This window comes from Onychostruthus taczanowskii, unplaced genomic scaffold, assembly GCF_017590055.1.
Source record: "Onychostruthus taczanowskii isolate IOZ18803 unplaced genomic scaffold, ASM1759005v1 scaffold34, whole genome shotgun sequence".
NCBI lineage: Eukaryota > Metazoa > Chordata > Aves > Passeriformes > Passeridae > Onychostruthus > Onychostruthus taczanowskii.
In genome coordinates this window covers 2,586,111-2,610,478 of record NW_024500794.1, presented here as the reverse complement: position 1 = coordinate 2,610,478, position 24,368 = coordinate 2,586,111, and the positions used below count along the sequence as shown (strand labels likewise).

General features: G+C 41.5%; 1 protein-coding gene and 1 long non-coding RNA gene across 2 annotated transcripts in view; one reads left to right on the top strand and one right to left on the bottom strand.

Annotated features, from left to right (window-relative positions):
- Positions 1 to 1,373: 1,373 nt before the first annotated feature.
- Positions 1,374 to 10,402, bottom strand: LOC121339370. The gene is made up of 3 exons (XR_005953169.1): positions 10,320 to 10,402; positions 5,088 to 5,167; positions 1,374 to 1,575 (listed from the first exon to the last, which is right to left on the bottom strand). It is a non-coding gene; the product is annotated as an uncharacterized LOC121339370 (long non-coding RNA).
- Positions 10,403 to 12,560: 2,158 nt separating this feature from the next.
- CFAP91 (cilia and flagella associated protein 91) overlaps positions 12,561 to 24,368 on the top strand; it is a 30,937-nt gene continuing 19,129 nt past the window's right edge. The window contains exons 1-10 of the mRNA XM_041410936.1: positions 12,561 to 12,781; positions 13,240 to 13,311; positions 15,396 to 15,547; positions 18,373 to 18,456; positions 19,760 to 19,825; positions 20,702 to 20,883; positions 21,594 to 21,771; positions 22,108 to 22,265; positions 22,508 to 22,690; positions 22,842 to 22,984. Coding sequence (XP_041266870.1) covers positions 15,420 to 15,547; positions 18,373 to 18,456; positions 19,760 to 19,825; positions 20,702 to 20,883; positions 21,594 to 21,771; positions 22,108 to 22,265; positions 22,508 to 22,690; positions 22,842 to 22,984 — 1,122 coding nt within the window. The 5' untranslated portion in view covers positions 12,561 to 12,781; positions 13,240 to 13,311; positions 15,396 to 15,419. The remainder of the gene's footprint in view (positions 12,782 to 13,239; positions 13,312 to 15,395; positions 15,548 to 18,372; positions 18,457 to 19,759; positions 19,826 to 20,701; positions 20,884 to 21,593; positions 21,772 to 22,107; positions 22,266 to 22,507; positions 22,691 to 22,841; positions 22,985 to 24,368) is intronic.

The window sequence follows — 24,368 nt, the reverse complement described above, 5'->3', positions numbered from 1 at the left end:
AAGCGCAAGTGACGCCCTCGGCTCTGCCAGCGCCGGGCTCCACCCTGAGAGTTGTGGCCAGCCAGCTAAACCGCTTTCTTCCTACTCAGCCAGTGGGGAAAACAGAGGATCAGTTCATTGCGGGGGGGCTACACGGACACAGCACAGTCACCATCACTGGGATCGTTAATGTCACGGTTTCATGGCAGCGGCCCAGCAGGGCCGGCCCTTGGCATTGCTGCAAAAGGATGTGCCCTGATGCTTGATCTTTCATGCTTTCAAGCCTAAACAACAAGAAGGGATATTTAGTTTGTGAAACAGAGAGCAACTAACGAGCTCCAAGTGCTGTCCATGCTTGACAAGCTTCAGTGATCTCAGACCTTGGGGGGGAGTAACAAATCTTGGAAAGAAGAATGTGCACTGATACTGGACACAAAGAATGCAGAATTTACAGGCCAGAAGGACATCTGACAGAATTCCCAAGATGAGGAAGAAAGTAATAAAGCCAACTCAGCCATTGTGCTAAAATAGCTCCAACTGGGTAAAAGTTAATTCTGGTAGGGGGAGATGGTGACCACCAACTCAGGTACCACTGACTCCAGAAACCCACTGACTCAAGTAGAAGACTGAGCATGCAGACTATATTGCATGAAAAGTGAGAAAATCGTTAACCAATGGAAGATAGAATACTAATTTATAAGACAACTATGTAACTTGTAGCCAATGAAAACAAATGCCTTTGTTTGCTAAAATGCATAAATAGTAAAAAGCTTTGGTAGTTGGTGTGCTTGATCTGTGGAATACCACAGAACACCCAGGCTTGCACAACTCTAAAATAATCAATGTCTTTCTTGAGTGTGTAATTACTAGGTTGTTGCACACCAGGTATAGTTCAACTTTTGTGGACAAAAGCATGGGCAATAAGGGAGAAGATACAGAGTTGCTTTTCCTTTGTAGTCTGTCCCAAACCAAGGCATCAGTAGCCACTTTTGCCTTTTAGATTTCTGCTACATACAAGACACAGTTTGACTCTTAGGCCATAGTTTGTCACCTCCCAGTGCTACATTTGTGTTTGCCACCCATCCTGACCTCCAGCATGATACGGACACTAGACTGGCAGGCACACTGCAGACCAAAGGGATACCCCTCACAGGCAATGGGGGAAGGGCAGGACAGCAGTGGATGTGACACTGCTGAGACCTTGCAAATGGAAAAGATTAATATGCCCACGGGAATGCAGCTGCTCTGTCTTTTAGTGGGATGTTGCAAGAGTCAAAAAAGAACTGGTAGTTTCTAGTGTGTAGTAAAGGGATCCAAAATCGTAGGAACACTGACAAGAACAAGGAGGAACAGAAAGTGTCATGTACTCACTCACTCACCTAATCACCACTGAATTATCCATGGATCTCTGCTCAGTAGCCTCTTCCCCACTATGCCATTTGTCTGGCAAGGTTGTTCAGGTGACCTGCACCCACACAGCCTCCTGGTTCAGCACACGTGCATTGTGAGGCCATGCAGCCAGGTGTGATGATTTGGAACATATACAGGTTGCACTTGTTGACCAAAATATTATTTTCCCAAATTCACACAAACACACTGCAAGATAAAAGCTGAGATTAAAACATCTATCAAAAGCACTCATCAGTTCTCCAAAGCAGTGCCTTGTTCCTGTGTTTGTTAAACATACTAAGCATGTTTTCCTTTAAAATTAAATAGCTTTGTCTTTCCTTCCTAAAGCTTTATCTGCTGGCCACTTTCCAAAGGCCTAGATAGGGCTGTTGATAGGTCTATCTAACACAACTCTGAGAGAAAGACTGTAATAAAACCTCCAAGAGGATTTCTCAAGTTTGCAGTTGAATGGTATCTATTATTTAGCTTTTTGAATATTAAAAAGAAAGTTTGAAAGACATTGATTTGGCCTGTAGAAACAAGGAAGACACAAACCAAAATACATTTTGTACTCTGGCCCAAGTTATGGAATGCCAAGGGCAGAGAGAGGTTAAAATTTAGTCATCTTGAGAGATGACTTCAGATGGGTCTGCACAAAGGTATGGCCTCTGAAGACTAAACATCTCTGGAAGCAACATTCCACTCCAGCAGCCTTCCAAATAGATTAAGGAGGACCACTGCTATTTTGGCCGTGTTCCTTGCAGGGTAACAGTTTGTAACAGAATTGCCCCAGAAGAAGGAATCATTTATTGGTGGGATGAAAGTACAGAGGCTGGAAGGGAAGAGAAGGAAGAGAATATCCATTAAAGCATGGTTAACACATTTTGATACTGATTACACCAATTTGGAGTACAATGCAGAGGTGAGACCACAGCCATTTCTCTTCTGACATTGCATTGTGCATAAGAATTGATTGTTAACTCAGTGATTTTTGTTTTCTATTTGTCCTCTGCTTGCTGACAGTGGCAGAAGAATTATGTTAGAGAGCTATGTGTCAGAATGAACAGATTTATCTAGCAGACAAGAAGGAATAGCTAAGGGCATGCTACTGAGATGAGACCGTGGGAAAATTGTTGGAACAAGTACCCAGGAAAAAAGATCCAGTGAAAATCTGAGTCTCTGAAAGAGATAATAAGAAAAGACCCTCCCTCAAGCTGCCATATAATTTGGCAGCCTGGTGCCACATGTGAGAGTACAAGGACTGCAGGTAGCACTGGACATTTACAGCTCTTGACTTAGAGGACTAATGAGTGAAATAGGGAGAGACTACCCAGCTGTCATGGGTTTCTAAATTATTTCCCCTGTACAGCCTTTTATCAGAATTGAAGAACATACGGCAGGGGCTCATAATGTGTGAATATCACAGCAGCACTGCAGACATTGCCGTTGGCTTCCTGTGTCTTCAGTTTCACCTACTAAAAGAATGATTACCCAAAAAAATATCTACTTGTCTCCAATGAACAGGTTTTTCAAGAAACCTCAAAAATGTATTTATATTCATTGTTACTGTTAGGTTGGGTAATCCCCTGTCATTGTCACTTGAAAGTAACAGTCTGGGGTAGGCTGGGGTTTTCCAGATTTTTTATACTTCTGATATACATGATAGAAGGTACATTAAGCAGTGGAAATTTTGTGTGATGAAACTGGCCTGAAGGTATGTTGGTATTTTCCATGTAGTGCCTATTCTGGGAACCACTTTATCATCTTGAAAAAAGAAGCCTGTTCAATATAGTCTAAAGAAGTATTTTTGGTTTTGACTGAGTATAAACATAAGACAGCCAATGCTCCAGCAGCCCAGTCAACCATATGCTGTGTTTTACTGTCAAAAAAGTTGTTTGTGGTTTGTGTCAATGCTTAGATAACGTGAAAATATATGATTTCAATGCTCTGAGCAAGATGTCTCGTCAAGACCTGTTGCCTCTTATATTAACTGCCCAAGAACAGGATAGAGTTTCTCTTTCTGATCAGAGTTGCAGATCTGCAATTACCAAATGCTATCACTCAGCAGTGGCACCAGAGAGAGAATGAATGCTGGGACAGAAGGGCTTATGCTCCAATCTAGTACAATGGAAGAGACTCTAAGGTCATTATTTACACCCCCTCTAAGCTCAACTCCACCTTTAGGTGAAGGCAAGGGGTTCAAACACTGGAGTGATATCACCTCAAGAAGCAGTGCACCAGTCCCTTCCCAGACTGAAGAGGCAAATCCTCATGTTTCAGGACTACAGCATGAATTCTGTACACAAGGATTCTGTACCACAGGACTGAACCATCCCCTTCCTGGGAGACCACCTTGGAAGTTAGTATGGAGGAAGTCTCCTTGCACTAGCAAGCAAGCCCTTAAAAACACAAGAGCAGAATCAAGATTACTTTAAAAGCTTTTGTGTCTTTTGAATGCTCTACAAACCCAGTCCTACAACAGCTCCTCTCTTGCCAGAAACACAGCCAAATCTTCAGAGCATCAGCCTGGAGGTGGAAGGCAGTTTGAAAGGATGAAGTCACTTTCCAGTTTAAAACCAGAACTGCTGTCTCTAACAGCAATACTCAGCCCACAGCATCCCAGACATTCTGGGGTCTCATGCCGGGACCAGGACTCTGGTCCCACCCTCCCCAGTAAAGAAGACAGTGACCCTCCTACGAGCTTTGGTATAAACTTAAAAGGTATGAATGCCTTCCTCACATTGTTTTCTGCACATCTCTCACCAGTTTGTGCTAGGATTAGGACTATCATCACTTTCATACTATGCCCCTTCTTGTCACTGTCCATTGAAAGCATATCCAAACATATAAGTAAAGATGAGGAATTTGCCATGCATGCAGCACTGCAAAATCTGGATCAGTGAGGTCAGTATGCAGTCTCCCTGGTAATAAGGCAAAAGAAGGAAGCTGCTGTTTTGTTCTGCGCCACAAAATAACCTGCCTGCCCCACATATGTTAGAAGCAGGAACTATGAGCCTTTAGACACAAGACATGTGGCAGCTTTTCCACAAGGCAGATATGCAGCAGCTGATGTTCAATGTGCATTTAAAGGCTGGTCAGGCTTATTTCAGTGCTTGCTGGGGTGACTGACCAGCTGTTCCCTTTTGTGGAGGGAACACCCACAAAAATCTGAGCATTTTGGAATAAATCTTATTGCACAGACTCATGGGAAGGACAGGTGTTTGCACTCAGATGGCTGCATCTGTTACCAACACAAGAAAAGAGCATGACAGAAGACAACTGTCTGTTTTCTGATAGTCTCTACACATACTAATTTAGAAAATTTTAATCTGCACCTGGGAAATAACACCACTAGTCCCTCAAAAGACATGAATCTGCAATGGACTGTCCCTACACTGCAGTCAGGCTCACTGTTTTTGGGTAAAAATCAGAAAAAAATAGCCCAGGTTTAAAAGCACTTAGGAATGAAGCAGATATACATTAGTCACCCGTGGGGAAATTTTTCTTTCTCCCAATATTGCAGAGTTACCCAAGACAGTGGCCTATAAAGATCTTTCCAAAGAGGAAATCTCTTCCATTCTCAGTTCTCATTATTTGAAAGAGCAGGATTTTCAAACTTCTGCAAAAAGACCTATATGAATTGTCAGAACTGAGCACAATCAGACAGCTGAGCCACTGTTAATATAAACCACTACATGCACGCATCCCCAATTACTCACCTCACAAAAAACAAATGCAGACCCAAAGTTCTGTTCTTGTACATCACAGCAAACCTCATTCACAGCCCAAGTCCAGGAGCCTGTCCAGGAGAAAAAAAACATCTCACTGCAGTTCCATAAAATCATCCACAATACAAACTTCTTACCTTGATCCAGTCCAGTTCTGCTGCAAGCCAGGTAATGTTTCTGCAACTCTCGTGAATGGTGTTAAGCTGTCAGTCAATTGAGAAGCAGCAAAACTGTAGGTCCACTTCTTTTCCACTGCACACATTCAATTTGTCCTTTTTTTTTTCCTGTAAGTTTTGCTGCTATTAACAATTTTGTTCTGCTTGATGGCAGGCCATCTTGATGCCTGTGTCAGTGGTAAACCTGGCTTGTTTGAATCCATTCAAGTCTCTCATTGTCATATTTTATGACATGTGAAGCTCCACTACAGAAAATGGTTTAACATTCTCAATGAACTGCAGGACCTGACTGGAAGCCTGGAAGGAATCATTATTATTTACAAAGACATGAGTCATTCCATATTTGGGATGTCACTAACTGCAGCTTCATACTTCTATGTACTCACATTCCAGCATCTCACTTCTTTTAAATGTTGTATCAAGACACATGCTGTGCAGTGCTGCAAACTGCTTATAAAGAGCCTGCAACATCACATACCTTCTGAACCCATCCAGAATCCCCACAGCTGTTTTTCACAAACTTACTAGCTAATGTGGAAAGTTCAGTCACTCTGAAGCCGTTTCTTTCACATCAATGGTAATTCTATATTTCAACTTTGAGCACCTCATTCATTTGCACTTGTTTTCTTCTGCTTTTCTTTTTGCTGATCTTCTTCTCAAGGATCTTTAGAATCCTGGGTCCCACCAAAATCAATGGGACTTGACTATTAAGTGCTCAATGGTCAGATTTTAACAAGCATTAGGACATCTCCATATGCAGGTGGAGAGATTTTCAAGAGAGCCTAGTTACACTGACATCTTCCTTAACACATTATGTATCTGGAGTACAATTATTTTTTTAGAAGTGACATGGGAACATATGTCATCTACATGGCAGAAAATTTAATCTAAACACTCAGCTCAAGCCCACATCCTCACTATTTTGCCCTGACCTTCAATATGTTGTGCAGTGTTTTATCTAAGCACTGTCTTAGGTTGGTACTTACTCTTTATAACTCTACATTTTAATCCATGCTTCCTGTATGGTCTGGCATTAACTGCTCTAGTCCCTTAATTGAAATGAGAATGGATTCTTCAAGGTCTGGTTCTCTTCTAGGGATCCATGCATACAAAGACTTCGTATCAAAGAGAGGATGTTTCCAGATCAACTACTAGAGGCTGAGCTCTTATCACGTTCTCAGAGTTGGTATGTCAAGACAATGGGGATGTGCCCTAGATCCTATTTGGCTCAGTCTCCACCATGTGAGACTGGGAAGTGATGAGGGAAGGACTGTGTGTGTGCAGGCAAAGACAGAGGGGAAAGATAGGGGAATTTTCAAGACTGAAGGGAGTGCAGGCTGTGTTCTCTTACATGAGGGAAGTGATACTTCTACATCCTTTCCCAGTCCTTGAAAAAGGCGGTGTTGAGACCCCATCCAATTCTAGCTTTTTTCTGTCACTGGCCCCAGTGTCCTGTCACTGCTTCCTCACCTTTTTGTCTCTGGTAGGTCTGAACCCCTGGGCCCCTGGATGTATCCTAGCCCTCACCTGGCCTTCATCTGGTGGATTGCAATTAAAGCTGAGAGATGATAAGAAAATGCTGAAAGCTTTAATAGATTGTATTATGTTGCACTAATTGTTTAAGAGTAAATAAGAGTGTAATATATGGAAGAGTTTATACTGTGTCATAATAACCTGAAATTAATCTCTGCAGCACTTCTGTCCAGAAAGGAGTGGCTAAAATAATCACAGAAAATCAGGAGTTTCTAATGCTTGCTTCAGATCAGGGAAGCACAAAAATTCAGTCCCCAGAAAAGTGTCTTAATACACTGAAACTTGAACCTGCAAGCTAACACAATGGTATTGGCATTTAATCCTCTGAATATTACATGAGAGGAGTGAGAACATTAGAAATTCATTAGTTCCCTAAGGAGTTCAATCCAAGATCCTTTTTTTCATGAGGCAAGACAACATGCCTGACTACAGCCCTGCAAATCATCCAAATGTCAGCTCTATTCTTTAAGAATAATCATTTAAGAAGATGACCCAATCCAAGTGAAGTGAAGTATATGAGTGTCCTCCAGAAGATGCCTCAAGTGTTGGTAAAATTTGTATTTTGTCACAATTTGAACCATAGACTGAAAATGTTTTTAATTCTTTCTTCTTTTTTAAAAAACATTTAAAGTGCTAATGAAAATCATTACAAAAGTCTTTTAGCAGGCTTTGAAGTGAATTCTTTAACTGTGATCACAAAGTACTACTACTTCATTTCCTTTGAACTTTGAATTTTTAGGATATCCTCATCTGTGTGTATTGCTTTTATTACAGGAAATGTGCCCACAGTCATACTGAGAAAAAGAAGGCAAGAGAGAACAGGTCTCCTGTAAACACTTTCATCTATTTTTTTTTCGTTTCAGTTTTTGTATGAGAAGATGCCTCTCTTACCACGGCTCTTAGTAAAAACAGCACAAATTAACCACAGACTTCACCTGTGAAGCCCCGTTTACCACAATCAGTACTCCAAGGCCATTTTTACAAAAGATGTCACAAGTTACAAGTGAGGTATTCCACAGTGGTTACCATGCCTTACCATAGCCAAAGGTCAACACAGACACAAGGTCTCAATCCACAAAGCAGTAGATGTCACAGCATCTGTCTCCTCACATCTTTTTGACACTTACCCCTGCTTTCTGATGAGAATAGTGACCACATATGCCTCCTCCTTTTTGCTGACTGAAAGGAAGGCTCCCTTATTCTGGATTAAAAATTTAGCCATGACATTGACTGCAGCCTTGTGCTGCTGCTTTCCTTTTGAATCACACCCCTGGAAAAATGTTTATTACATCTGTGGAATGGACAGGGAACAAACAGGAATCCAAGGCATTACTTTGGATGGGTCCAAATCTATTTTACATCAATTCACGTTTGGATACAATAGCTGAACTGGTGGCACCCAGGTTGGAGCCTGTGATGGGCAGGACCACACATGGAGGAATTGTGACATCCTGTGGCAAAAATGGGAAATGGCACACAAACGGTTACGTATTTTAAATTACTTTTGGAACTTCCGGATATCAAAGCCTCAACAGTGCTTTCAAGGCTAGAACTTTGTTGCGTGTAGCATATATATATATATATTTTTTTTTTTTTTAATTTTTTTTTTTAATAACTAGAAAAGGTTGCCACAAAGTATCACAGGCATCCAGCACCATGACAGTGCTGTCATTTGACCCCTGCTAAGAGCAGAAGATGACCATCTACAGAATGAATCTTAAAACTAGATGAATGACATCTTGCCAGGGATTTCACAGATTGTCATGGATTGCAGGATAAAACTCACATTCAAGAAACCCTGTTTGCTCCCAAGCTTTGGAGGACAGAAGGAAAACAGACTAGAGACTCATCATCTGTTTAGCTCAACTTCTTTGCTTTATCCTCCCTAATCCTGCCTTTCCACACCCTTCCTCACTTTTTCAGCTCCTCACCTAGGTCTCTCCCATTTTCTTGTCCAAACCTCTTCAGTTCTGCTCTACTGGCTGCTCACCCTGTCTCTCCCTCCTCCCTGTGCCATTCTGGTTCTCTACCACCCCCCTCTCCTACTATTTGTTCTTTGCTTAGCCAGCCAAGTTTCCCCTCTAAAATCACGCACGCATGTCCAATCCATCTTGTCTTTGTTCAGCTACTGGTCTGCTCCCAACTAGTGCCTAATCCTACCCTGCTAAATTTTCTACTTTCCCCGGTCTGATTTTACAGTTCAAACACATCAGCAAGTCACACAGCATAACAAGTCCATCAACAGAGTAGCAGTAATTCATCTTGCAGAAAATTACACAATCTTATCTCAAGGTTAATGTGAGGTAAAATTAATTTGGCTCAGCCTTTGTCACAGGCAGCTAAACTAGTGCACTTTTCTGCCATTTTGCAACAGGCAAAGTTAATCCACTCAGACATTGTGCAGTAACTCTCAAGGGTGTGGACAGCTTATTCATACATCTGAGCACCTGGTGTGCCCTGCAGCAAAGTGGCTATAAAAAAAATGTCCAGATAGACAACACCCCAGCTCACCAATACAATCTTGTTCTGGAAAAGTTATTAATGAAAAAATCCCACCAAAAAACCAAACCCCAACCCCATGGCCCACAGATCTAAGCAGAAAGCTCATCAGTCATAGGAAATAGGAATCTTTTTTGATTGCTTACAGTTCAGTAAACTAGCATTCAAAGTTGACTGCAGCTCACTTTCACCAGAGCAACAGGATATGTCCCTGACATACACAGATCAAACTACCAGATAACCTTTGAGTACTTTTCCAAAGTACTGATCATAGAGAAGATTGCCAAAGTTTAATGCCTGGGATCAAATATTTCCTCAGAGCCTTGTGTATTTTGGAATATTTTTCTTCAGAAATGTATGGTTTAAATTAAAACCAGGTAAATAAATAAATAAACAAGATCCATTCAGACCAAACCTCACCACTCAGCCTTCACAGTGCATTCCACAGCACACAGCAGTGTGCTATGGGCCCTGGTCAGGTCTCACACAGCTTCAGGTCCAGAAGAACATGGAGATTTCAGGCAAAGAACACTCAATATAATAATAATCAACATAACTTTTAACACTTGTAAGGCTGTCCACTGTTTATACCTGTAGTTCACAGAGATTTCTTAGAAATATAGTTAAATATTAGCCAATATTTTACCCCCACACACACTATAATCAAAGCAAGTTCCAAAGCTCAAGCATAACCTTGAGCTTTATCACTCAGCCACATATACCTGTCACCTCCCATGAGTGAATACTGCTCTTCAGGCAGCTATGCAGTGACCTAAAAACTTTTATCTTTTATTTTTTGACAAGTTAGTTTTCAGCCACATCAGTCTCCAGAGTTGGTTCCCTACATAGTCTTTCAGGTGCCTGCACTCAACAGATCAGAGGCAGCAGGGCCAGGCAGCTCATGGTGAACAAAGAAAAATGTGCCAACATCTCACATTTAGTCCACTTTAATGCAGTAAAAGTTAAAAATGGGACTGCACCTTTTTGGTTGTACATGAGTCCAGAGAGTACTTACCTGTTTGGCTATCCCCTGGTATCTTGTAGGACTCTCAAGAATCCATTTAGTTATTCCATTGTTCCCTCTCAACTTGGTTTCCATCTGGATCCATTCTACATAAGAAAAAAAGAAGTCCAGGCCGCCTGTATTTAGTCATCTCTGAAAACCTTAAAGTGGAAAAATACCAGAGGGTGGAGCCAAAAAAAAGAATAATTTTTTGGCCAAAGTACAGTTTACACACCTCATTATCCCAAGGCAGATGTTCAGCATGGAAAAATTTCAGCTTGGAAATCATGATACAAGAAAGGAAAACTGAACTTGATAATGAGAAATGCCAGGGAACTCTATTGAAAAGTGGCTTTTGTTGCCACATCAAAAATTATAATAAGGTACCACACTGTAAAACTCCTTAGGAGAATCAGGGTCTTTACAGCCTGCTGGGTATCTTTAGGGCATGGATCAATCCATTGTGGGAAGTCACATCCTACAGATGTACAGATGTAGATGATGTCTGTCAGAAACAAAGCTGTGACAGCATTTCTTAGTTCAGACACATCTTCAGTTGACCCACTAACCTAAAAATGTTGTTGCTTCAGGCAAGGGATGGGCCTTTAAGAAAGTAAACTAGCATTCAAAGTTAAATTGTCTACAAGTAAATTCACAGTGCCAAGGAATTTGGAACTACAGTCCTAAAGTTGCTTTCCTGTAATGAGGTACTGAGGGGCCAGCATTATGTCAGACGTGACAAGCTGCGAATAACCCTTTGATATACGGTTTTATACACAAACTAACTAACATAAGGGACTTGCTTCAAGATTATAGACAGAGGAGAGGGCCCATTTTCAATTTCTCTGGTTTTTGCCTATTCCTAAGCAGCGCTGCCTGCAAATCTCCTTATGTTCACAAAAGCATTAGCCTTTTCTGGTTTTAACATTTAGCATGAAGAAGCTTCCAACTTTGTTTCTTACAGAAAAGGATGACCCCCTCCTTGAGGAAACAGCAATGTTTTGCAAAGCATGATGTTTATTTGTAACACTTTTTACAAGCCTCTTGAGATGCTCTACAGATGAAAAAACCCTGCAGCCTCTCTGGGCAGTATGTACCAAGTCTATTTTCACAAAACCAGAGAAGCAGTTAGGTTGGAAAAAGACCTCTGCGATCACTGAGTTCAACCCATGGTCAAACACCACTGTGTCAAACAGACCACGGCACCGAGCGCCACGTCCAGTCTTTCCTTGAACACCACCGACAGTGATGCTACCACCTCCCCGTGCAGTCCATCCCAGTGTCCAATTCCTGCTAATGTCCAATCTAAACCTTAAGGCTGTGTTCTCTTGTCTTGTCACCTGGTTGCCCGGGAGAAGAGGCCATCTCCAGCTTTACCACTCTCTAGAATTCCTTTCAAGGAATTCTAGAGAGTGGTAAAGTCACCAAGGCTCCTTTTCCCAGGGTCCAATTCCTGCTAATGTCCAATCTAAACCTTAAGGCTGTGTCCTCTTGTCTTGCCACCGGTTGCCTGGGAGAAGAGGCCATCTCCAGCTGGCTACACCTTCCTTTCAAGGAATTCTAGAGAGAGGTAAAGTCACCAAGGCTCCTTTGCCCCAGGCTGTTTAGCCCCAGCTCCCGCAGCCACTCCTCGCAGGACTTGGGCTCCAGACCCTTCATCAGCTCCCTTGCCCTTCTCTGGACTCACTTTCACCACTTTACAGCAGCAGAAGTCCTAGGTGACAACAAGCAAAACCAAGAATAAGAATATCCAGCCTTGAACCCTGTCCCTGAAACTGCTAAACCAGATTTCCTAAGCACTAAGCGAGGGTCCCGGGAGCACCACATGAAACAACTCCAGCAGCAGCTGCTGCAAAGCAGAAATACACGTGTGTCCTTCCTTTCCCGGCCTCGCCCGTGCCCTGTCCTCCTCCAAGTCCAGCCACATCCCGCGCCAGCGCCGCTCTCCCGGAGGCGCCACAAGATGGAGGCGGCAGGGCGACGCCTCAGGGCGCTGCGGAGAGCGGGCGCGCGTGCTGCACGGAGCAGGAGCACAAGCAGCAACACCCGGGAGCGGCAGGGGAAAACCCCGAGGGGCGCATTTGTCCCCGGTAGAGTCACGATCAGCCGCCCCCAGGGCCGGGCAGGGCAGGGTCCGTCCCGCAGCAACGTCGGGCCGCAGGGGAGGGACATTCCCGGCCCCGCCCGCCCGCCTGCCGTGGCCATGGGAACGGCAACCGTGCTAGAGCCGCCCGGCGGGGACGGGCTGCCGGCCGGACCTTCGGCTGCTCCTTCGGTACCGGGCCTGGCCGAGACGGCAGCGCTCTGCCCGCGGCCCCGCCCCGCTGCAGCCCCGGGCGGCGGCCCCGGTGCGGCCAAGGCCGAGCCCTTGGGTGGGCGCGGGGCCGGGAGCCGGGCGGGACGGGGCGTGAGGCCTCCCCCGCCCCAGGGACCCCCTGCCCTGGGCCCGGGGCCCTCGCCGAGCTCGGCACGAGGTGGGTGCCGCCCGAGCAGCGGGCAAGCGAGAGGGCTGGCGGCTCCAGCGAGGCTGGGACCATGGAACATTAGCTGGAGCAAAGCCAGCTCTGTGTCCCAGGGGGAAACATCGTGTACAGTATGGTATTTCCAGTGATTACCGTTGCACCATGCCTTCCTTTTAATGTTTCATGTCATCACATTTTCTGTTTAAGTTGACGGTGCCTCCAAAGAAAGCAGATTTTTCTACTGGATTTTTCACCTGTATCTTCCGCAGAGCAGTAGGATTTCAGCTCTGAGGCTCATTTGCATGATGGTGACATCTGTTTGATACAGAGACATGTATTTCAGTTCTTTCTTCCTAGTTTGTTTTATACTCTCTCTTATAGACAGACTTTTAAAGAAGGAGGTGGAGCCTGATGATTCATGCTGATCCCTCAAATATGAAACTAGTTACGTTTGTTCACTTGTCTTTCAGACCCTCTGTACACACTGAAGTGAGAAGGACCCTCCAAAGTCAAATGTCCATGCTCAACTCGGTGATAGACTGGTAGGTATTGGCCAAAGACAGCTCACATGTTCACCTTGTCTTTTTCTGCATACACATGGGTAGAACCTCTGTCTCAGTCCTTAGCTGCTCCCTTAAAACAGTAAATTACAAAGCAGAGAAAGAAGTTTTATCTAAAACAAGACAACACAGGGAATAGTCATGATTGCTGGGCTATGGTGAAACACCAGCCTAGAAATACCCAGCTTCACGTTCTGAGTAATTTCCTAAGCTGTGTGTCAGTATTTTTAATAGTGTATCTTCAAATGCTGTTAATTATAGCATGTATAAGTTACTTAGATCTAATAAAATAAGTGGGCAGCTGCTGGGCTGTTGTTCAGGCAGAGCTGTCATTTCACACAGTTCCTTACTTACCTTGGGAGATACTTCTGCTATGGATCCATGTAGCCTATTTAGACTAAAATTAAATATCTAGCAACATCTAAGCAGCCAATAAAGATGTGCAAATCCATGCTGGTTCGTCATACAGAATTAGCAGAGTTTAACTTCCTAGCCAATCCTTACCTAGCTAGCCCATGCTTAGCTTCCTACTGCATTTGCTTCCCTGCTGTCAGTATTCCCCTTAGCTAGTTTTAAACCAGCTAGGGCATGCCTGTGGGGGTTGCAGTCACACCTTCAGACAGCAGTGATTGATAGCTGCACAGGATGCATACAGGTAGAATGCTAGAGGAAAATAGACTTGGTGCAACTGCACAATGAATTGGATTTTAAACAGAATCCTCCTGAAGCCAGGCATGTGACTGAGGCTGCAAGACAGATCCTCTGAACTCAGACTTCATTGCTGCACAGCAAGGAGAAAAGCCCTGAGCAGCTTTCCAGCAATGGAGTCAAGGAACTTTTTTTTTTAAAGAATGTTGCTGGATATTTCTTACTGCGTTATCTCAGAATATTTCTTGTATCTGCACAAAAACAAAAAAGTGTTTGTCTGCTTGTCCCCAGAGAGACAGACCTGGGAACATTGCCTGTCATCAGTGAGACCCTTTTAACAATGTGGCTGTTCTAACAGTTCAGGCCAGATGAAGTAAACAGGCATCCTATCACTAAAGTTGTCATGTCACAGGTGTCATGGTGCACATGGGTGTGGTGGCAGACTCTTGCATAAAACATGTTTTAGAATCAATCAGCAAGTGTATAATGTGCAATTCAAAACCCTACATCCTTGAATTCTTAATCTGTAGCTTCACAATTTGGGATGGACAGAGGTTGTGATAGTATTAGTTCATAGGGTATTCCAAACGCTCAAAAGTTGAACTCCTTTTGAAGACAAATGGAACAAAAATTCAATGTGGTGCACAGCAAGCAGCTACTCGTGGTAGGGTGCCTTGATCTTCCATCAAATGGCACTGTCTTACATTCTGGTGAGTATTCTTGAAATGTCACCTGTATGCATTTGAGTTAGCACCTGCTGAAATGAAAGGGGCAATTCACAAGTCACTTCAGATTTTAGTCTGTACAGAAGCTCAAGCCAATAGAGCTACATCACTTACAATTGCAAAGATTTATTGGCAACCATAAATTTAGCAATTTAAGGCATATCTACCCCGGGAAAGTAGTCCTTAAAAGGAAGAGTGTAGATGTTTAATGTGATCATTTTTGTGTGCTAGCTCCCTTTGAGTTATTTTTAACAAATGCCAAAATCGTTCCAGTATAAAATAATGTAACTTTACCCTGCAAGTGGGATATGTTACTTAATTTCTAGAGCACTAGAAATAGATGGGAGTTACATGGGGTAATGTGCTAGAAGTTCACATTGCTGCACATTCACAGTTACTGCACACTAACTTCTTTATGTAACAAACCGTTAGACCTTTTGGTTTTCAGTACAAGTTTAGCACTGGAAAACAGCCAGAAGACAAATCTGTGCATCTGCTGCTAGTCTGGTATGCTCCACATCTTGAGAAGAACCATCTAACTAGCTGACATCATTAGCATACATATGCCGCCTTCTTTCCCCGTCCCAAATGTGCAGTCCCATAAATCACCGCAGGCTGGAATTCTGCTCTCTTTAATGCTGTTTGAAGTGGCTAAATTACAGCCTCTCTTCTTTGTGTCCACACAAATGCTAGGTGAAGGCACCAATATTCTGAAGCATGGCTACTGGTATGATTCATTTTCCAGCCTGCAGTTTGTGTCTCAAGGATGAAGATCCAGTGATTGCATATATTGGGCAAAGACGGAGGGCTCGGCAGCGCCTGGAGGCTCTTCAGCAGCTTGCTGTGTAAGTGTTCTATGGTTGGACAATTTAAAATGAACATACGAACAAAACCAACAAAAAGCCATGCATGCTGAAGTGGAGATGACTGCAATTTGCTCCTACTTACATTTCCCTTGAAATTAAGAGATTGCAGCTGTTGTGGAGTATGGTTACCCATCTGTTTCTTACAGGGTGGATGTTGCACATTCCTTCATCCCTGTGCTATCTGCTTTGCAGCGGTTGCCATGAAAAAGAAGAGAGTTATTTCAATCTCTTACAGATCAGATGAGTTATGAAAACTTCAGTGACTCATGTATGTTACTTCAGTGGGAGCTCTTTGATTTTAGTCCCGTGCAATTGCAGCTGGTTAAGTTGCTTTTGCTGCTCCTTCCAGGGTCCTTGGGGCCTGAACCAGGACACTGCATTTTTAGTGCAGGGCTTTCTTGGCTGAGCTTTCTCCTGGTGTCACAATTTGGCTTCTGATTCAGCAGATATTAAAAGAAAGTTTATGTATTTTGCCACACCATAGGTTTTTTAACTCCTCTTGTAGCTGTATCCAAGACTGCGGGCAGCAGCCTAGGTTTTTGTCTTCAAAGGTTCTTTCTGCTTTAAGCAACTGACTTTAGGCCATGCTCTTTTCAAATAGTGCTTGCTCTGGGGTTGCTGGCACATGCTAGAAAATAATCAAAGATGTTCAAGAATGATACAGTGGATTTCACACCTGGTTTTGTTCAGTTTCAAAGGCATATTCTTCTCATTTCCATAATAAAAACCATAAATTTGGAGTATTTTCTTCTTAATACTATTTTTAGTGTTTCAAACTGTCCCCAGTGCATGAACACCTCAGTGGCTTCTTACATTTTGTCTGCAATTCTGTAACAACTTGACACCTGTACTGCTTTAAAGTTAATTTACATTTCAACAACATGTATTTGCAAAATGTCTTGCAATTAACAAAAAATGAGAGCTACATCCCCCTGTTTCAACCTGCACTGATTGACAGGGCTGCTGATACGAAAGACCGAATATTTCCCAGCTGTCTTCTCAGCAGTTGCATTGCCTCTGCAAGGTTACTGGGAATAAATGCTCATTTATTTCAGCAAAGTCAGCATATATAAGTCAAGGACATGCAAGAGGCAGGATCTGTGGAATAAAAAGGGCTATTTCCCTGGGTTCCCATTGTGCCTATAACTATACCATAACAGGATGAACGGTTTATGCTAATAAAGTTAGATCATAAGAATAAGTGCCCACCTGTGCTGAATGAAACACAAATCCATCTGGATGGAGCAACAGTCTGATATGTAAAGAGTCAGCTAATGGAACTAGCCATCAGCTCAATTAACTCATTTGAATTACAAACACAACTTCACAATAATAGGTTGATTAGTGCTGAGCAAGTATATCAGATTGCATCTCAAAATATTCCCTTCCCTTTTCTTATGGGATGTGACTGAAAGCCCTGTGAAGAGATGACTTTAAACTTACCTTGGCAGTAAATTGTGTGTCATGGGAGGTTAATGAAGCATCTCGCTCCAAGCTTTCCTGTGGCAGGTAGCTGTACTGTGCCTCCCCAGATTCCACAGCACAGTTTGCAGGAATTAGATGAGGGCTTGGAAGAGAGCAGGTCTCAGCATGTAATCCTCTGTTTTGATCTCAGCTGTTGAGCAATGTTAAATATTGTTAATTGTATCTCTGTAAATATACCTTTGTAATTAAAATCAGGCATCAGCAACCAACCCCAGTACCCACAAGCCCATACATCTTGAGGTCAGAATTCATACAAGGTGCCCAAAATGGTCTTACAGAAAACTTGGCCTTCAGGACTTGCCTTATCACAGCTCAAAGAAATAAAATCATCATATAATCAAAGAATGGCCTGGGGTGGAAGGGACCTTAAAGATCATGTAGTTCCAATCCCCTTGCCATGGGCAGGGATACCTTTCACTCAGAGTTCCATCCAACGTGGTCGCAAACACTTCCAGGGCGGGGCATCCACAGCTTCTCTGGGAAGAACTTGTTTTTTGTCTTTAACACCTGTGCAGCTTGAGAAGAGTAAGACTGGAGTATAAAGTAGTTGTGAAATCAAATAGGAATCCTGATTAATAACTTGGAAATTTCTCAGTTCTACCCATTATCTCAACTGACTGCCTTAATGAGGTTTTCCACATGATCTTTCAAAGCCTTAAAGAAGACTCTTCAAGATGTTATAGTCAAAAATTTAAACTGTCTGTCTAATTTAAACTCAAAATGGAAAAAAAAAAAAAAGAGTTCTTGCAAAATATATGGTTGTTCCAGCATAGATTTTGAAACATTCCCATGATTGTCCTAATTTTTCTTCATTACTGGAGAACTCAAATTGAAATTGCTGATTCTAAATTTTTAAACATTTGCTCAAAATCTCTTTACCTACTTTTCAAAGGTAGAAAGCATCCTCTCCTTTGCTCGTTCTGAGTCTTTACACATATTTGGAAAGTGTTTCACTCTTAAGATAATAAACTTCCTCCCCACACTTCCAATAAAAGTGGTTTCCTTTACAAGGTCAAGCATGTACAAGTGGTTAATCCTTTTCATAACAAGCTCATAAGAAAGTTTTAATAAAGGCAGCAAAGACCATTTCTTGACCACACATAGTGGGAAATAAAGTGTCAAACTGTTTTGCTACATAGGTAAATGTGGAAAAACCAACATATAATTGCTTGTATAAGTGTGAGGCTTGGGGGGAATTTGTAGTGAGCATGTTGGATAGCGCAACCAGAGGGGGGAGAGAGGAAAAAAAAAGGCATAAGGAAAAAAGATAACTGCTCTGAATGTACTTTTTAAATTATGTCCTGTACTTTGGCTTTCAGAGGTCAGTCTTCTCTTCAGATACCTCAGGTTGTGTATGAAGATCCTGAAATTAATGGAAGGAATCGCTACAAATATTTTGCACGGTAAGGAATGAACTAAATAATTTGGAACAGGGTTCAGCTTCTTTCTGTGCATTTTCAAGAGCACCTAAGTAAAGGCCAGAGCATTATTTTTTCTGTATTTTCTGTTAGTTCTTTGATCAGTTCTTTGATAAAATAGAAAAATTTAATAGTAAGTGGGTCTTAAAACAAGGTCTTTCTAAACTCACACTATGACAGAATTTTCAATTATGAGTTACCATGTAAGCAAATATAGCAGACATTCTGTACTTAATAAGAAAGCTTTGGGCTGTAGATCATTCTCTGCAAAGGAAGAAGATATTTACAAAGCCAGTGTGGTTCTCCAGACCCCTAGAAAGGTGTTGTCTTAAGAAGGAGCCTTTTAACTCCCAGTTGCTGCCAGGAGCAGAAAGGGAGCAAAGGGAAGCCTCGATTAACTTTTCATCCACATCCCCTACTGCAGGACTGCTCTGCTCCTTCCAAAAAGACACTGCAGGTCAGCAATGCACTCAAGATCTGAACCAACAGCTACCATATAAACATTCTTGGCTTAGTCACATACACTTTGAATTGCATTCACTATTTTACTCAGCAGCTATTGGCCACTATATCCACTTTAAATACAAAAAAAAAATTGCTATGTTTAATAAGTTGAAGTCTATTATGGCTCCTTTATCAACACACAGTTTTAAAGGAACAAAGACGATGTTATCTTCTGCAATATGAAATTAAGCTTCAAAGTCTCCCAAAGGCTAAGAGAAGTTGATAGAGAACTGCAATATGCAAACTATAAGAATGCCTAGGAAGGAATTATTAATATGTAGTTGAGCACAAATCACTTTCAAGATACCTCATAAAGTATTGGAAAAAATGAAACAATAAAATTAGGTAAGTCCAAACCAGCTTATCAGCTAATTGTAGGAATGAATTTCAGGATTTCAAGCAGTTATTAAAAAAAACACTACTCTTTCAAAAAAGTGAAAGTGAAATTTAAAAAGTAAGCTAATTAGTGAAACATACACAAAATACTGGGAACACACTCAAAACTAACTTTAGTAATTGTCTTCTTTTGCAACTCCACTTTCTGCTTTGATTTATAAGAAAAGCACTCAGTCCTGGTGTTTACTGGTGAAACTTCCTCTGTTCCTCCTTAGCTATGAAAGAGTTCTTTAATATTTAGGCACAATTCTTAAACATGCAACAAACAGAACCACAGTTGTGGAAAATCAGTATTAACTCCACTGAATTTAGTGGGTTGTGGTTTTTCTGAACTGTAATGATCTTTTATGCTCATCCTTGTTGTCTTACTTTCATTCTGTCTCTTCAGACCTCTCAGGCCTTCTAAGCTGCCTCCAGCAGGTGTTCCAGAAGCTGTTGCTGATACAAAGACAGAGTAAGTAGTGACTTTTGGAAAATTACTGTTGTAATGGGTAACATCTCACCAGAAAAAGATCAGGAAACTATTCAGCTGGTGACACTATTTTTCATAATGAACCAACAGGAAAAGCTTATTAAGAGGTAAGATGCTGCTCTCATCATTGAGAATTCTAGAGGAAATGGATGATGGACTGTTTCAGAATTTGCTTGCAGTATATAACTAGTGCTTTGTGAGTAAAGGATGTGCCTCTAGTGTGTTAAGATTGTGAGGCTTGAAACAGAAAGCTAGGTGTCTCTGAATTCTAGAAGAGCTACCATTGCAAAGAAAATTCTCTAGTAGAGCAATGTTATTGGAAAGTCTTTTGATATTTTATTACAATCTCTGTGATAGATGCAATGCTGCTCAGAGATGTAGAGCATCAGTAATGTAGTCTAATGTGGTTTTCAGAGAGTATCAAATTTTGAGGTCACATAATAAAATTCACTTCCTGGTAGAGTTAGTGGAGATTGCATGTGCTTGTATCAGAATTAAATTTTTATTCTGGAATTGTTAGAAAGAGAAACATGTAAACTAAATTGAAGCAGTCCTACTTCATGTTACTTCAACGATTTTCTGTCCATTAAATGCAATGCTTTAGACTGGATAGGTATGGAAGATTTGTACAAGAGCTGAAACTAGAAGATTTCTGGATTATTTACTTAAAGAGGGTGTTTCAGACTCAGTGTAGCCTCTGTCTGCTTTTACCAAAGATAATGGGGTTAACATCAATGGGAGTAATGTTAAGATGAACATGTTTAAGACTCCCACCTTTAACCGATGTGTTTCTGGTTTGTTTGCTTGGAGGTTTTTTTAGTGAATGTGACCAATCTTCCATCTTGCACCTCTTTTTAGGACAGAGTCACGTGTCCTGTCAGCTGCAGGAGACAGCCAGGTCCTTGGCCTCATGTTCCGAACTCTGGGGACACAGACCGATTACAGGGATGGTGAAGCACAGACAGATTCCTATTCTCCTGAATACATAGTCCGCAGTGGCTCAGTCCCTGAAATTCTGACACTTGCTACCCTCACTTGGGGTGAGTTGTGAAATTAAGATCAATTGTAATAAACATGTTGTCTCTTTAGCAGGATGTTCTTTTCTTTTCAGTGTCAGGTTTCAAGTCTATTGCCAGCTTTGGTGGTCTTTTTTTGTGTGCATTTAGGGCAATTATTTTATCTGTTTCTAAAATAAGTATGATATTTCACTACTTAATGGTGCTGTTCTGGGACATTTAATGAAGGGTTTTGAGGACCATTCAGTATAAAAAGGTCATGTTACACAAATGGGAACTAAGAGCAGTTTTTCCATTTACCCACTGTTCTTCAGCTGCTCTGAGTTCTGAACATCATTAAAAAAAACAGTATGAAGACTGCTGCCCCAGAACATACCTGTGATCCTCATCTCCCAGTGTCTCACCTGTAACAATGATGGGCACTGCACAGGCCAAAGAAAGTGCTCATTCTCAGAAAATATTTTCCTAGTAAAGCTTTTCTCCCCCTGCAGCCTGCAGTAGAAGAATGAAGTGCCAGTGTTAGCGTGCACTGAACCGTAGCAACTGCAGGTCCTACCACACCTCATGCTGTAGAATCTCGCTGGCCTGAGAAGAATTTACTTCTGGATTTTGACAGTTCTGCTTGTGTTTACCCCATGGTCCTATACCCATCCAGCCCTCTCATACTTTTTGTTGGTGGCTATTAGTAGGGTTTGCCAGTCTCCCAAAGAGCTAATGTTTCTTGTCCCTGTAAGGTCGGGGGCTGCCAGCAGGACAAGCTGAAATGGAGATTATTGACCGCATCCGGGAAAAACGCGCTTGGGAAGCAGCTCTGCCACCCATGGACAGTCCCTCAAACATTGCAAAGAGGTTGAAGATGATGGAAGCTATGGAAAGGAAGGAGTGGGCCTATAGGGAAGAGGAAATAGATAAGTAGGAGTTCATTTACACTCTTTTATTTCTTTTAATTATTGGCTGAATAGAGGAGGAGCAAGAAGTTTTAGGGGATTGGCTGAAGGGTACAACAAGCCTTCTAATTCTGTGAAAATACCCTGATTTTGGGAAGGCATATTTTTCTTAAATTTAGTCTCCAGGTCTGCTACCATAATATATTTTACCAGTGCTTAATTCCCTTCTTAAAATGAAAGATTGAATATGAGAAATGCAATATGAGCTATTTGTAAAGGTATGTAGCATTTGATGGTGACAGCATTGCACAGAGCACTGCTGAGTACACTCAATACTGTCTGACCTTTTCTTTCCTTGCAGGTTGCAGAAGGTTCAAATGGAAGTCTTTAAGAAGCTGCTGGAGAGGCGAGAGGAGAATCAGAATGAGCTGAATGCCATGCGCTTGAACAACCACTGGCAAAATCATCAGAAGGCTAAAGAAGAGAAAATAGGAAAGATTCAGCATGACTGTGCATTGAGTAAGTCTGAAAGACAGGAAGAGAGGGGTATGAGATAGTTTTCGGACAAGCCATTTCTATTTTCACAAGGTTACCATCTATTCAAAATGAATTAGGTTGCATCCAAAATATCAATGTTCATGGCTAGCATTTGGTCTGTCATGTTTTTATTGTATCTAGCAAAAGCTCTTGTGAATTTACAAAGATACGGCTTTTATAGAACTATTTGTGTGAACCGTCTCACATTTGTATTTCCTTTTCAGTGCTCAGGAAACTGATAGCTAAGAGGAAGAATTGGATGGGAAAGCTGGAGAGACGAGATATCATCAGGGAGTACAATGACTTTGCATCACAAACATACGCTCCTTTGTCTCGAATTGGTTTTTTCCCAGACAACAATTCTGACTACTATGCGGTAAAAAACTACTATCTTAACACTTTTGCAGGTAAGGCATTTTGGAAGACTTAGTTGTGGGAGGTACTTACTTGAGATATTACCAAAATTTAAGTTTCCCTCCCCATCACTCCACTACTTAACCACTGTTTTTATTAAAATCCTTGTATATATTATAATCTTTCTTTATATTATAATCTTAGGATTGTGTGAACTGGAAAAATCTGTCCCGTCTTCTGTCTTCCCGCTCAAGATTAAAGCTCCAAAACCCAAATGCATTATCACTAAGACTGGCTATATTAAAAGGTCAGGAAGACTACAGGTAGTCCTGGCACAAGTTCACCAGGTATGACACTACATCCAGCAGCATACCAGTTCCTCTTAGATTTGAACTGCTCACAAATGCAATTGGGAAGATGTGTAAGCTTCTTCCCAATTTCCTGTGCTGAATTCTTATTCTGTAAAACAACTTCTAGGACAGAAAGAATCAAACATGCAGACTGTTGTAGGCTTGACCAGTACTGCTCTGATACTCACCCCATCAGTACTCTCACTCCTGCTTCTGCTCCAGTCCTATAGACAACAAGCACCAACAAATCTGTCTTCCTACAGATCAGGTATTTGGATTGGAACATATTATGTCAATTTGAAATTCTCACCCTTTTCTCATTCTCATTGCTCCATTTTATAATACACTACTGACTACACTATCAAGCTTCCAATAATTAAAGAAAGCGAATCTGGATTCATATTCTAAAATTTGTGTAGATTTAGAAAGTAAATTTTAAGTACATATTTTAAAAACATCTGTAGCAAAGCATGATTAAAATGACCCCACTCATAAAATCAGGTCACAATGGTGGATGCATATCACTGTTACTCCCTAAGAACAGCATCTGATTTGCAAACAAGCTAATAGTATTTTGCATATCTTAATTTATCACAACTGTTCTTGCAGATGAGGTGTCCATATATGCAATTAACCACCAAAGAAAGAAGTGCCTCATCTGCGTCTGCAATCACAATATTTGTAAATTACATGTACTTTTAAGTACACGTCTTGTGATGCTGTTGAGGGTTACCTTCCTGTAGAATCAGGAGTATTCTCGGCTGGCTGCTGTATCTTTGGAAAATAGTGACTCTAATTTGTAAAGTTTGGCAAGTTTCACTTATGTTTATATATATATGTATGTATGTATATATACCTCTTTTGTCTTGGTGCAATATAATAACAATTTCAAAGCAGACAGTAACCTGCTATTGCTGAATTTTAAATTGAAATCTTGCTCTGAAAAATCAATCATATTATCCCAAATTTAAATTCTGCTGGATCTTGTAAAGATGAGATACTGCATCTCATTATTATCCAGAAAGAAACTTTTCAAATGAAATCTTGAGTGCTACAGGAATTGCTGAAGAGTAAGGACAAAACTCTTAGTTTTAAAGACACAGAAGTGTTGAAGGGGTTTGAGTTTGCATGGTTTGCATAAAATTTAAAAAGTAATTGTGCAATCTGCATCCTAACACAGTTCTCTTTGTCAGCAGAATGTTAGTTCAAGCTTTTGGAGCTGAATTCCAGTTACAGCACTTGTATTCTATTTGTTTAAAATACTCCTCATGGTTTGAAAGACTGTGGTGAAGTGTCTAAACTGTAGCCACAGAAAAGAAGTGTGAGCAGCCAAATGCTGGCTGCTCACACAATAATGTCTCTTCAAAGAAAAACTGGTGGA